At 36.6% G+C, this 15,654-nt stretch overlaps 1 protein-coding gene across 3 annotated transcripts in view; it reads right to left on the minus strand.

Moving 5' to 3' along the window:
- Positions 1–15,654, minus strand: part of NPAS3 (neuronal PAS domain protein 3) — a 607,091-nt gene that overhangs the window by 50,944 nt on the left and 540,493 nt on the right. For all 3 annotated transcript variants that reach the window (XM_034061945.1, XM_034061944.1, XM_034061943.1), the window contains one exon: positions 3,067–3,185. In XM_034061945.1, the coding sequence (XP_033917836.1) occupies positions 3,067–3,185 (119 nt within the window). The remainder of the gene's footprint in view (positions 1–3,066; positions 3,186–15,654) is intronic.

The following is a 15,654-nucleotide window of genomic DNA, read 5'->3' on the forward strand; positions in this document are numbered from 1 at the left end:
AGATTGCCATAATGACAGTAAAAGTACAATGGAATCTCCTCATATTTGCTTATTCACCTCTTACCATGAGAGGGCTACCCTGTAAAAGAGTAGAGGAGTACGCATGGATATATACTAATACATCTGATGAGATGATGAACTTGAAATTTCTGGCAACTACTGATAATGCTCAATGCTTTGATGACTGCTTCATCTCATTAACTATACTTTGCTTAGGAGACGAGTATCAGGCCCTAAAGATTTGAAGAAAAAAAATCCTAGCACAATTTGATGTGAAAGTAAACATGACAATAGCATACTACATGGCAGTAGGAAATTTATCACTGGACTTGAACAAAGCAGTTTTCAATTGAAATTAGCTTTGACATATGCCTGAGTAAGTCAGAAAATAGAAACATTGAAGGTGGGATAATTATTAAGTAGACAGAATAGTGACCCTCAAATGGAGGAAAACAAGTGGAGAAGGAGATAAAAAGCAGACAAAACCCCCGAGATTCTCTACAAACCTTATTTTATTGAGAAGAAAAAAAAAAAAAAAAGGTGATATATTTTCAACAGAGAAAATCAGTAAGTCTCTGCATCATGTATCTCAGACAGCAGCTGTAATGGTAATACATTCTGAGTTTTGCAGTGAATGGAATTATCTTTCTTTTTCCCCTTTTGTTTGTTTTCAATGTGTTTTATCAGCTGCCTATGTTTTATTTGATTTTTTTTTAAGATTGTAGATTTACTCACTGAAAACTGAACAGTTCTCTAGCACCACATGTAAACTCTTTTCCTACAGTCTTTGAGAGTAAGAATGAGAAAATCAAATTCAAGGAGGGTGTTGGAGAACACTGAAAGGGAAGGAAAGAAGGTGGATTAATCATGCAGCCACTTGCATTTCAGACTTTTAAAGTAATATAATCAATGGAAAAAAGGCCATTACCTTTATCTTTACATATAATTCAGGACTAATTAAATCAGTCCAGGAATGGACTATAAACAGAGTTCATCTCATGTCAGAACTGTCTGGAATAGGCTCTGAGGTATACATATGTGTAAGTCTACCAGTGTGATTTTTGTTCCAACATTTCTTTTGATAGAAAATTAGTCTTAACTAGATCAACCCAAATAATTAATCAATCTCATTCTCTGACTGTTTTCAATTTTCTGTGATTTTCCTGAGGCAGGGATCACTCATTCTGAAAATTGCCTCAGTATCTTGTGGACCACCTCAATCATTTGCTATCTGAAGAAAGCATTCTTCAGCAGTCCTCAAAGCAAGTAAAAAATGGAGATGTGGTTCTGAGTTCAGCAAGAGTTTGGAACAAGACACAACTACTTCACAAAGATGAAAAGTATTGTCACTGCTGGAGGGTTGAATCTGCTGGAGGGTTGAATCTGCAGGCAGCTGAATACCTGTGACAGAGCTGAAACTCATGTAAGACACAGAGTTTCCAGCACACTGCTCCTGATGAATGTTTCTAAACTGATTCAGAATGGTTAACCCACTCACAATGACAAAAGAGCCTGGCCTTGAACACTCCCAAGGACTGGGCAGCCACTACTTCTCTGGGCAGCCTGTTCCAGTTTCTTACCACCCTGACAGTAAATATCCTGATTCTGGACTAGGATTTGATTGTCAGGAGTGCAAGAAGAAAGAAAGACAAAGTCACTCACGTGTCTTCCTTTTGTTCTCACCTGTATCTAGCAAAAAATGACGGAGTACAAAATCCACAGACAAGTTCTCTATTTTTTCCATAGCAAAAATATCCAGCAAAACAAGTTCTCTGCCAATCTTAACTTTGGCCTAACCTGGATAGACCATGCCTAATCATAAAAATTAGTACACCTTCAATGACTTGCCTATCCATTCATTCATTCTTTCTCCTTTTTCCTCCTGTGTACTTCCTGGTCTTGATACCTCCTGAGACTTGTAAACTGGTCAGCATGAACAAGTAATGAGTGTATCCTTTCAGATGTTGACAATTAATCAGTGCACAGATTAAAACTTGTGGTGCCTTAAGAAACCACTGGCTCCGACCTAAACTTCCATGAGCAGCTACTTTAAAAATCTTGACCCAGAAACCATCCAACAGAAGAACTCCCAGTCATTTGCTTGCACAGTAGACATTTCTACCAGCTGTTTTATTGCTCAGGTGGGCTACCTCAATGTTATATTCACAGAGAATTTTTTGGGAAAAATTAGTTGGAAAATTTAACTTCGAAGCTCTTCTAAACCCTCCTCTGAAAACTGAAAAGAAAATGCTTGTGAAAGTTTAAAAAAATATTTACAAGCAACTTCTTTAAATACACACACATTCTCAGACTTATTTTCTTGCACACTCTTTTATCTTGTATAATACTTAATGGATGACATATTTCATTCCACAAGTTGACAATGTTAAAAATGTGCTGTTTCTTCTAGTTTTAGTACACTGCAAAGCTACTGATAGCTACAGGCACTATGAGCGATATACGACTGAAGAAAAATGAGATTACTGCTGATAAGGAACAAGAGACTTTCATATCTTAAAAGAGTCTGAAACCCAGCAAATACGATCCTCAGCAGCAGATGCCCCTCAGACAGACAATGAAAGAAAAATGGTGGAAAAGTACTCTTTGTGGCTTGTTGTTTCCTTCAGCCAGAATGGCAGTGAAATGAAATAGCTCTAGCATACTGCCTTGCATGAAGAAATCCTACCTCCCTGGGAAAAACATAACCCAAAGACGACTAACTGCCAACAAAACGAGCAGCACTTTTCTACTGTGGAAAGAGTGATGTTACTCTGACTCACCTTCTTTGGTAAAATACACCTTTACTCTGGAAGTGTCGCTCTTTTGAAGGCTATCATGCTGTTATCATCAATGTTTATTAAAATAATGATCAATTTAATGAAGGTGTAGTACCAAAGCCAAGCCTTGGACTGGAAATATTGTATTAATGATTTTTTTAAGCAAAGGAATGAGACATCTATATGCAAATTTGAAATAACTCCTTTCTCTGTCTGTTAATGTGTCCCTGGAACATGAATGAAAATAATTTAAAGATGTCAACATTTCATGCTACAGTACAACCCTTACCTTGTATCCGGACGATTTGATGTGCACTCCTCGCTTGGTCAGCGTAGATTTCATTCGGATGAAAAAAGAGCGCTCTAGAGTGTTGTCAGTAGTTAGTAAACTGGGGCTTGTAGATTCCACTAGGGAATACAAAAAAAAAAAACATATACACATAATTTAGATTTTATACATCCCCTCTAAGCTATTTTTCAGGTGCAATCCTTGAACTCACTAAAAATAAATGACTGATAGATGCTAAGAGTGTTGTAATCAATTTACCTCGTTTAGAAAACGTTTACTTAGCAAAAAAAAAAATTGAAAAATATATGTATACTCAGTAAGTCTCATTTTCAAGTTATTTTTCCATAGAATTTTTAACAGAGATTTGCCTCATTAACTCTTTCTTGCACAGTCTTGTTCTGACTGAAGTTATTTTGTTATGGTATGAAATTGTTTTTAAAAATGGGGAGTTCTTCAGTATTTTGTGAATGGCAAAGTCTCATTGACTTTTAGCAATTCTGTCTGCTGAATTAGGCTGTAAATTCTGCAGGCTTTTATTCCCGAGTCTTTGCTTGCAGTGATCCTGTGGTGTGTCACTGCTGGTTTTCAGTGCCTTGGTTTCCCCATTACTGAGGGTTAATTATTACCAGTAAAGAACTGAGCAGCCTGAAGGCGAAAATGCTATGTTATTGTCATCATCATCATTGTTAATTATTGGTGATTAATTAGTCACTAATGAAATACCTCTGTAGTCCAACTGAAGAGATATTTCCTGCCCCAAACTATAGCTCTCAACTGTGGTTCTTACTCCGTTAACTGCAACTTGAACTACTAAATACTTTTAGTATAACCCATGATAAAATAGTAGGCACAACCGTAGTCAGCCCTGAGATATTCTTTATGCAGGGTTTACTATTGCTATCTTTAGTCCTGATAACCAACCTTTCCCAAAAATATTGTTCATGGGAAAATTTTCACAGTTTACACCAAGCAAGCGTTATTGGAGATGAACCAACTCAGTTTCAGTGAGTAGTTAACACTGAATAAAAAAGTTATTTTGCAATTATTCTGCTATTGTTTTGGAGGACTGACCAAACTACTAGAGAGAAAGATTCAAGTATTTGAAAAGCATTTGTTATGCTGTCAACGGAAATACAAAAACTTGTTTGTGAGCTAAGGATTATACTGAATTGTCCTTTATTTAAAGTGGCCATGTTGTCTGTGTTTGTGGCATTTGAGCTCTATTGTGATAACTGACAACAGTGCCCCTTTCTTTAGTGTCTCTCTTAAGATTTTTTTGTTTTAGAGAGCATGAATTCGATGTCATTTTAAATGTACAGCTCTTTATCACTCGAGGGAAAAGCAGAGCCATGTTATATTTAGTACTTTCATTTCTTCTGATTAAATATGAATTACTATGAAATTTTTCTCATCATCTAACACGCCATAATACGCCAACAGCTTTTTAATACACTATATAAGCACAAACTTCTGCTCTAAGAGTTTAATTTGCCCCTCTAATCCAATCACATCAACCTTATTTCTCTTATCAGAGATTCCCATTTTGAATTAAATGAGCTCATTAGTTTTAATCAAAAGCAGAGAGATCAAAACTTAAACGTAAATGCTTTAGATCAGAACTGTCACTCAGCCGTGCAGTCCTATTTTACTAAAACACAAGATCAGAGACCCTTAGAACCAATTTTTTCTCGTAAGGGATGCCAAGAGCTTGAAGATGCTATGTAATTTTTTTTTCCTTTTTTTTTTCCTCCCAAGGACAGATTATACATTTAAGGTTAGACTTAATTTAGAGTATTTTTTTTTCATCTTGGAGGAAATAGGAAAGTACACCATTCTGCTGTTGTCTCTTTCACATTTATTGGTGCTGGTCCTTGAAGACCTGAACAAATGTGAAGCCATCACAATCCACTAAAAAACCTGTCCTCAAAATTTCAGTTCTGTTGTGTTAGCAGAATCATCTAAGAAATAAAACTCTGAAAGAAAAGACATGTGTTTCAGGCTAGAGGATAGTGGAACCCTGAAACAGCAACCAGGGTCACTGGGACAGCAGCAATACTGGTAAGATGAGGATCATAATTAATTATTATTGTTATTGTATAGTACTCTACAGTGCAGTAGTTAAAGAGTACATTAAGAAACCACAGCATGGGTGCTTCCTGCTGTGTGAAGAAATGCTAAAATCAGCTTAACAAGTGTAGTTGTAGTCCAGCACATTATGCTTTAGCACAGGCAATAAGTACAATATGTCCTCATGTGTTCTAATGGTAATTACCTAAACACACAGAAGTAATGTTAATTAAACACACAATATCTCACGCTTGAAAAATGATCAAGCTCTAATACACATGTACCATTCCCAAGCAACTGAAATTAAAATTTCTCTTTCAAATGTTTTGTGAAAAAAAGGAAAGCGTGTGACATATAATACTGTATACTTGGCATTGACATTTTCTGGGATCATGTCACCTTATATCATAAGCTTAACATTATATTGATGTTACTATAATATGTACGAAAATATACATCTCTGTAAGCGAATAAAATGCGTATAACTTATCCAACAGACTGGAACAGTATTTGTTGCATAAATATGTATTCTGGAGTGTTTGATTTTCATTTAAAAAAAAGTATCTGAGAGTGTACGTGTGAGATGGGATTAGTTACCAAAAAGTCCAGAACAGCTCATGAACAGCATTTTGAATTTCTCTCAGGAGAGAACCATTACTGCTGGTATTACAAATCTGCATTCAGAGTTGCACCTTCTCACAGCAGATACTGGAACAATGCTAATGGTGATTATGCATGCAGGATTTTAAAAATAGGTTGTGTACAGAACACATCCATCGATGTCAGTGAGATTTGCACAGGAATATATGGAATGCAGTCCATTATGAGTTCTCAGGGCTTGATTTTAAATGCCTATCACTCAGCCTTTTCACTTTTTTTCCAACTATGTCAAAGGAGGTTTTGCAATCTGATGAACATCAAAATGAAACTCTGCAGCACTTCATTTTTTATTTATTTATTTTTTTTAAATTTGTAATCTAAGACCTTTAAAAAAGCCTGAAAAAGCAAGGTCTGCTTGGCTTGCTACTGTAGTAACTAAAGATGTCTTTTACACTGAAAAATAGTGCTCCTGGGCTGAATTTACTGAGTGTAAACCTACTGTTGAGTTATAAACCTCTGAAACTGTGAGTTTAGAATGCTAATAATATGATAAAAGTCAATGCTCACTGCGTGTGAATGAAAGCACTATACACTGTGAGGCTTAGAAGCATAAAAAGTAAGTCTGGATTGTCTTTGCAAAACAGATAAGTGTGTACTCTGTTGGGAAACCACTCGTCTTTGTGTGTCCTTAAATATCTTTGGCAGATACTACTAAAGGAATAAACCTCTTTCCACTCCTGAAACTGCTAATGCAGAATGAGATTTCTGGCCACAAGGAATGCGTTGCCCATCCAAAGGGCTTGAAGCTGCAACCAACTATACCTGTACAAAAGTGTCATAAATGTTAAAATGCCAATCAAGAGCCACAGAGCCAAATGGGAAGAGAGTTACGAACTAGTGGTCAACTCACAAAATCATTTAGTTATATTCTCCTGAGCATATCTCCACAAACAAACCTTGCAGCTCTGACCTTTCAATGGGCTTTGTCTTAGGATTTATCTTGGGCCAAGACCCCACTATTTAACTTCATATACTGCAAGAGTTCTCTGATATTAGTGGAATGTGTACAGATAGATAAACATGCACATAACCATTTAGAGGACTGAGGTCCATGGCTCTGAACCTTCAGTGATCTGTGGAGGTAATGTGCATCTCAGTGCAGCCTGACTGCCTTAATACTATAGAACAAAACGAGGTAAAACAATGCAAATAATTTCTATACATACAGCATAAATAAATACAGCAACAGCACAAGTGCTATCCCTATGACTGATTCACAAGCACATTCAAATTCAGATAAACAATATGTCCCCTGGGAAAAAAGAAGTTCCAAATTTGATTTATGTCTTAAATAAAGAAATGCTGCCAAAGAAGCCCGAAGAAATATTCACAAACTTCTGGTTTTTTTTCCTTAAATGCATTAAAAATAATTGAGAGGAGAAAAATGCATTTTCACATGCCAAACAGATAAAAGTTAGGCTTCTCATTCTTAGGAGGACAAAAAGCTACAGAAGAAAAACCAAGCACCAACAAGGAATTTCAAGGGATTGGTGGGAAAAGGCTTATGGTTTAACATACAGGAAATTCTGGATTTGATAGCATTTCAGGAAGTTTTCACCTGGCTTTCATTTCTCTTCCTTGGAAACAGATGTCTAAACAGCTTTTAAGAGACATTCTCAGACACCAACTATACAGCTCTTAAAAGAGAAGCAAAATGAAAGATATACAAAATAGTAACAAAAAGGAAGCTGTCTTCTCATGTTATCTTCTATGCTTGCTAACCTCTTCCCACATTTTCTTAAAGTCTTATAATCCTTTACATAGGCAACTGAGAATCATTGTGTTCAGATGAATAATTAGGTAATATAAATTTATCATTCTTGGTTGGATCAGATGCATCTTTGCAAATGTTTCTATTTCTTCTGTGCAGTTTACTGTCTGTAACCAGGCATTAGAAGACCTAGGAAAATTCAGCCTTGAGTTGTTAACTGTCCTGTTTTTCTCATATTATTGCCCCTTAAAATGTGGTTTTAATCAGAAAAATAACTCTCAAAAGAGCACTGTTTCCAAGGTCATTCTCAGTAGCCTGCAGATCAAATTTGATCATTTTATAAGCTAAAAGATAGATTTTTTTCCTAACTACTAGCCCAGTAAATACAATTAAAAAGCTTCAAATTAAGACAATTTATTTCCAATAAATGCAAGTTACTTGCACTTGTTACTGCACTTGTGCAGATGCATGGTTTTAAGTAAAGTAGGTTTTGTCTGATTGCAGGTGGAACATGAGCAAGTACTGGAAGCTAAAGGTTGGTCTATGAAGGTGTTGAAGATTCTTGGACTATCTGGATGAACCACTTAGGCACATTTATGCACATGTACAGCATGGCTGGAGATCAACTGATGAGCCTAGAGCTAAAAATTTCTGCAGGTGCTCTCTTGGTTTTGCTGGTGTGCTCAGCATCTTGCAAAATTAAGGACTACGTGAAATATTTAGTGGGTGGCAAAGAAAAGGCTAGTTCATTCTTCAAAGCAATACTATTTCTAAAAAGAGCTATGGGAATAATATTTTTGCTGCAAGCTGCCCCAGTTATAAACAGGAATCTGAAATCTCAAACAGTCAGATTTGGATCTGAAATTCATGGCACTTGTATCTAACTTGCTAAGATTCTTAAAATTTCTACTTCACTGTTTCCTGAATAGCTGAAGAAGTTAAGAATTGAACTGCAGGCTTCCGGTGACTTAGTTCCCTTCCTTCCTTTACACAGGGGGAATAATGTTGGGTTACGGCCAAGTCCTCACTGAAAAGGGGAAGGTTCAAGGCACCTCTTCCAAAAGAAATGGAAAGAAGGATGACTTCTTCTAAATAATTTATTGCTAGGTAATGTTTTCAGACAAGATAATAAACTGTTGTTTTTTGTCATTCTACCTCCAAGATGAAGACAATTCACTTTTCATTACCTATAAGCCTATTAGAAATTCAGAGGCATAAAAACTTTAAATCCTATCAGACTTCTGTTGAAAGCTGGTTCTTTCAATGTTGTTTGTTTTCTCTCTCATCCCTCCAAATTTTCCAGATCCAAGAATGGATGAAATGAGCTGGCATCTCAGATTGTTTCAGTTTAGTTGTTTTACATAAATTCCTTATTTTTTTAGAACTAATTTGACATTGAAGACTTACAAATAGAATTGATATTTTATCATAATACAAAATAATATTTTAAATATTTACATATAGAGATATTATTATTTTATATAACCAAAATCTGCAATTATGAGGCTATGGTCCACATGAGATGGTGCACATTGTTAAGCATAAGGCGTTTGAAACTGGGGGAACAAATCAGTAACTCAGCGTATCTTTCTAATGTGATAAAAGTACATGTGTTCAGGCAAAAGTCAAGTGAGTGAAGTAGCAGTGAATTTAGATATAACAGCCAGAAAAGTGGGAGAACATGTTTAATATCTGATTTGCCTGATACACTGTGGATTTATGAGAACTTGGTTACTATAGAGGAATCTGTTGACTTGAACTGTTTGGTCACAACAGAGCGTAGTTAGTATTTTCAATTTGTAGTTAATCCCAACTGTGATTTCTTGAAAATTGCCTCCAAAGGGAGAAATGAAAGCCCCAGTGCTCAACTATATAAAGTTTAATGGGAGAAACTATTAGAAATGCACTAAGAAGAGCACTTCGTTCATTTCAGGAATGCAAGCTAAGGGATGGAAGGCTTAATTCAGTTGGCCACACATAGGTCTACAGTGCCCTTGTGAGCTGCTCCACAGTATCCAAGAAGGGCACAAGAATGGCAATTTCCTGTGTACATTTCAGTACCTCTAGAAGACCGAGATCTTTGTGAAGCAGCTGAGGGATGCTGGGTGTGCCTCAAGTAGCACAAGTTCCCTATCTTTGAGAAACTTAAGCCACTAGATCCCAATTCCATTTAGGTAAGCAGGAATACTATGAAAGGACTTGGACAAGTTCCTGATTATTATTTTATCATTTCTAGCATTTTGCTCAGCCTGTTGCTTAGGGCTTTGGTTGCAGATGTCAACTTTCAATCTGGTGTACAAGGTTACCTCAGATTTTGAAATGTGCTTGTGTTATTCCCCAAAACACACCAGACTTAACTGTAACCACAGGCAACAGTAAGCTACAATTCTCTAAAGAAGCTTCATGCTGTTTTACTAATGCATAAGCAAAACTGCATGTAATTATTGGCAAAATAAGTTACAGTTTCACATAATTACTATTCATATACAAATGACACAACTTTGATGTGCAAACTGTATTTGTCTCTGATTGTTACTGCTCAGTTTGCAGGTTTTACAAGTGCAAACACTACTATATCTGGGGTGCACAAAATACTGCACCTGCAGAGAAATAAGCCATGCTTTGAAAAAAATATCCTGTAGTGCTACAAATAAAGAGTTTACCATGTTTTATTATTTTTTTTTAAAATCCAGACTAGGTCCATGTACTGGCTCTAGTTATGCAGGAGAAACTAAAGAACAAACTCATTGACAGGCTTTCCCTATTATTATATAAAGCAATTTTAAAATGTGCTATTATCCTTGCAAAACCAAAGTAATATGAACAACTCTTTGCTGAAGTATTAAATGCCTCTCAAAACTTCCTTTCTTCTTCTTTTGCTTCTGCATCTCCTTCTATTTCTTCTTCTAGTCTAGCAGCATGTTTTATGAGGCTATTAATTCCCAACATATGCAATTTACTTCCCATGTAAACTTTATTCCACAAAATTCTTTATATATCTGGTTAAACATAAAATGAGTTAGGTGCCAGGACTGAGCAATAAATAAAGTGTTGCCAGGATGAAGCTATGAGTAAGATTTTTGTTATTCCTGTAATGCTGAAAGACAGATTTTACAACAAATTTTGGTAGGTCAGTGATCTATGAAATGCATAGAGTTGGTTTTTTTTTTTTGCCTGTTTGAAAACAACATAATAAAGATTTGCTATTAACAAAACTAATCATGGTAGGAAACTTTAACTCTGAAAATGCCTTTGGAAATGTTACAGTCCACCGGCCTTCAATCCATTATCTAAACATTCACAAATGTATCCCCATTCATCCAATAGACCGGAAAAACTCTCTAAGAGCTGTTATGGTCTAGCGAGTGAGTGGTACATAAACCATACTGCATATGAAGCTCAAACTTCCTGCTATGTTTTTACATTTAAAGCTAATTTATTTTAAGCAATGGAATAAATAATCTGACCTGACCTGTAGGTTTGGTTTCATGTGAGGTCAGCAACACTCATCATTTTTCAAGGTTCAGTGACAGTCCCAAAGAAAATTAACACACTGGTATCGTTTCCTTACTGTTTACTTGTACTGCAGTAATTCTAATAAAATTGGAAACAGAACACATCCAATGGCTAGGAGAGGTGCTGATGTTAGGAGAGTGCAGGGTCACAAGCAATAGCACATCTGTCCTCTGTTAGGATATGGGTACAGAGAAAAGAAACTGAGAAATGAGAAAACAGCAGAGGAAAAAACTGACCCTGACTAGTTTTGAGGGTAAACACTTCACTGAATTCTCTTAGAGCTTTATGATCCTGTGAGGAATATCAGACTCAAGGTTAAATCTCTTTTGAGATGTGCCCTGTTTCCAAAACTTACATGACTGTTATACTTACTGAGCAACTTCTATATAAACAATTCTGATCATTTTGTTTCAGCACAAAACTGCCAGTAAATGCTTTTCTCCCTCTTTCATGGCCTAGAAGGATCAACTCAGGATATTTTTTCTCTCTTGCTAGTTTTCTGCTTTTGCCTAGTAGCTTGTGAATCATTAGCTGACACCCCAGAGCATAGCTGTGAAAATAACTGTGGTTCAGAGCTGCCAATAATGGCCCACTAAAGTTTCCTTCCAGCACATGGCATAAAACCCCCCAACAAACATTAAGAAGTCCCTTCTGATGTTGCCTAACATTGCCAGCCTGCTTAGGCTTAGAAAGCACAATAAAAAGAGGTTGCTTTCCAGATTTTCATATGCCAAATGGGAGGTGCTTTTGGTGAAGCTTTTCCCTGAGGGAAAGAAGAGCAGCCGAGTTACCTCATGCTGCTCAGCTGATTTTTGCATGATCCCACTCTGGGGAAACACACACAAGTGTCAAAGTCAAGCTGCTGCTAGTGGATGTTTCTGTACTCAGCAACTAAGCAACAGGAAAGTTCAAGAGGAAAAATGGAGTATCATAAAGATAGTCTTTGAGAGCACATGACATACAGCAAAAGCCATTAAGCAGCAGCCTGTGTATGCCAAGGAAAAAACTATGAATGCAAAAAGTAAGCATTTTAAATCTTAGTGGAATACCCCTGTAAATATAGCCACTTGAGGAATCTATTTCTTCAGAAAATACCTTTTGTGCTGCTGGGATATTTGGGGAATTCTATTTTCAGTACCTGTGTTCTGGATCTAGTGGAGCAATGCTTTTATCACGACTATAAAATGGTTACGAGCCAATTCCTCATATAAAACAGTCAGTAACAGTGGGGCTTTTTTATGACAAACATGATGTCAGACAAAGGGCATCAGGACTTAGTCTTTGTACTACAATACAAAATAACAATACATAAACACCTTTGTGAAAGCAGCTTGAAACCCCATGTTTTCTATTAAAAAGTCATGTTCAATCTTCACTGTTGATAGAACAGAATAGCTAACACAGAGAACATTGTATATCAGAAAGGTCAATAGTTATTATGAGCTACAAATATATTTTTTTCCATCCTTCAGGCTGTTTAGCGCATATCACAGCATGAGCAGCTGTCTTCTTTAATGCTTTTAAAATTAGAATCCCAAAGAGGAAGAAAAAATTACATTTGCAATGATTGCTCTTTGCTTTTGTAAGTTTACTTTAATACACTATTTTATATACATGAATCTTCCATGCAGCCTAACCAAGGGGTAGCAACTGGTTGCTAGTATCTACTGGCTTGCTATATCAACGTGTATAGAATCCTGCCAAAAAATCACTTTGCACAAATTGTGTAACCTTGCTGAATAACCTTTCCAGAAAAGTATGTAGCTACTGGGCATATGTTTAAACCAAGCAAGCATACATGTGCAAACACAGCCTGATCATTACTAATGGTGAATGCTTACTGGTTTAGCAGCAATAAACATAGAGAACCATCTGACCTACCACTTTCTCTTCACACACTGAAAACGGAAGAAAAAGAGTGGTAAGATTGTGGCATCATTTGACCTCTCATTTTTTTCAAACACATCAACTATGTGGGTTCATCTTTGCTAACACTGAGCAACTACTTGAAATTGCAAACAGCTTTCCATTCTGTTCTTCGGACTTCAGTCATATGGGCTCTACCAAACTGTTCCCTTTTCCAAGTTTGAACCTTGCCTGGATGTGTATTGGTGTGTTAAATGCAAACTGGTATTTCATAAATATTTTGAAGTATGGAAGGCAAGAAATTTCTTTATAAAACAACTAATTTTAAATGGTTCAATAATAAAAAACGAGTTGGAGTTTAAAGCCATATGCTGCCAAGGGAAAATGAATATAATTGGCAAGAAGAATGTTTCCCCTATAGGGTTTAATGTTTGGCTCACAGACAAGTTGATTACTGGACAGTGGCAAAAGCTATGGTGCTAAGCGTCATGACACTATGCAGATTGTTTGAGGGATAAAGGGAAATGCGGCTGATTTTGCAGGATCTGTAGAAAGTCCTGGTCTAATATAGATGAAGAGCTACTTTCTCCAGCTTCATGGCTTCAGAGTTCAGAAGACAGTCAAGCAACACTTTTAAGATGTCAGAAACCATATAATTTTATATGCTCAGAAAGAATCTACTTATCGATGTCAAAACCCAGTGTGACTAACACTGTTATTTTTAAAGAAAAAGAATAACAGAAAAAATTAAGCAATATAGGCTTTCCCATCCCTTGCCCCAAACAAGTAACACTTAAAAATCTCCTGTGAATAAAAGTATTACTTAAACATGAAAATACTTATGTCCTCAGAACCATGCATCCAAATTTATTTCTGTATGCTATTAACATTTTCATCATCACACAATTCACTGTGCAACTGTTCCCTCACATCTGTCATATAGAAACTCCATGACCCAATCCAGGCAAGGCAGAACCAGGCAGGCTGCTAATCCTGCTCCTGCTGAGGCACTTGCTAGCACAGGCACAGCTGGCATGGCAGGTAGGTGATGCTATAAGAATATACTGCTTGGCTGGTAAGCGATTCCAGCAGCAACCTTCACCTCAACCACCTCCAGGTCCTGGCTGCAGGAGGGGTAGGAAACCCAACTATGTAAGTTTCTCTATAGCTTTGTCCCTTATTAGTATCAATTCCTTGTTCCTGCTACAGTATTTTCTCCTCAGGGTAGCATACTAAATTAAAATAGGGCAACTATTTCCATGATACTCCAAGGAAGTTCTTATACGGGTGAGTCAGCATTTACAGATTTCTTTGCTTATGCAGAATTTACAAAAAAGCCTAAAATAATGACAAGCAGTATGCCATTGAGATTCAAAGAGAGCTGAGAACAGGAATCTCCAAAAATGACAGACTTGAGACTGCTGAAAACAAATACCTAACAGTAGTTCCAGTGGGCTGCAGCCATGCATTATTCTTAGGAGACAACTCACTCAAATTATTTGGTGAAAACAAATGTCAAATGAACCGGACACCTTTTATTATTTTTTCCTCTTTATTTATTTATTTTGCACTGTGGAGTTAAGAAGGTTTTTGACAGACACAATCAGAATCTGTCATATTACACAGGAAACGGCATTTTAAAAATCAGCCCACAGTGCAGGTATTTTGTCAGATTTATCACAAGGCTTGAATGGTAAACACTTAACAGAAGGAATTCTGGGTTTTCGTTTTTGCTTTATTTTAACAACGGAAACAATGACTTCTTTTTCTCATAATACCCCTTCAATTCAAGCTTTAAGCAAAATAAAGCCATAACCAAGATAATAGGATAAAATTATCAATAGTAATTGCTCTTCCTTTTTTTTTAAATTCACCCATTTTTCTATCTATCACCTCCAGTGTTTGCAAACTGAATAACTTGGAGACTGATCGTTTAGACACAGGCAGAACACAGTATGATTGGTAAGATTTCCATGGTACAGTATTTCCTGAGTTTTTCTGAGTTTAAATGTTTCTATGTTGTATTTTCACAACCCTGGAGCTCGCACTGTTTCTTTTTCCTCCAAGTCTGAAGATCACCCCATGGATTAACAAATGATTGAGGATTGTCTCTTAAAAGACTCTTTAAAAAACTGTCAGAATCAGCCTGAGACAAAGATTTATTATGAACTATTTAAAGCGCTTAATATATGTATCCCCAAAGAGCCCTTGGAGCAAACTAAAAAGGAAGAATGGAATTCTCAAAGAATGGGAAAAATCTCCAATGCCCCACTTTCTTCACACCATGATTACTGTTTACTCAAAGGATAAAATGCCTAACCTGTCACATGAAGCCTTCAGAAGCCATATTACTGCTGATGTACCGTAAAACCCCCAAAACAATGAGCCTCGACAGTAATATGCCTAAGAAAGGCAGCTGTAATTTGCTTTCTAACCTGTTCATATTGGTGTGTAATGTGGATACATCTTGTAGAAATATCTGATCTCCTGACCCAGACAGCAATCAAACTGCCAGAGTGTTTGCTGTCACACAAGCCGTGACCATTACCTTAATTATACGTTACCATATAACAAACCTCGCCTAATGAGCATCTCTTCTCTCACCTGTGTGCCAGCTAACCCTTCTGTCCTTGAAGAGTACCACTGCAGATGATTTCAATTTGAAATTTGAAAAGCATATTGTTATTCATTCCTTCCAATAGATACAAACTACGTATTTTAACGAGGTTAGTTGCTTTACTAGAGTGCCAACACAATAAAGACTACAG

This window comes from Melopsittacus undulatus, chromosome 4 (assembly GCF_012275295.1).
Source record: "Melopsittacus undulatus isolate bMelUnd1 chromosome 4, bMelUnd1.mat.Z, whole genome shotgun sequence".
Lineage (NCBI taxonomy): Eukaryota > Metazoa > Chordata > Aves > Psittaciformes > Psittaculidae > Melopsittacus > Melopsittacus undulatus.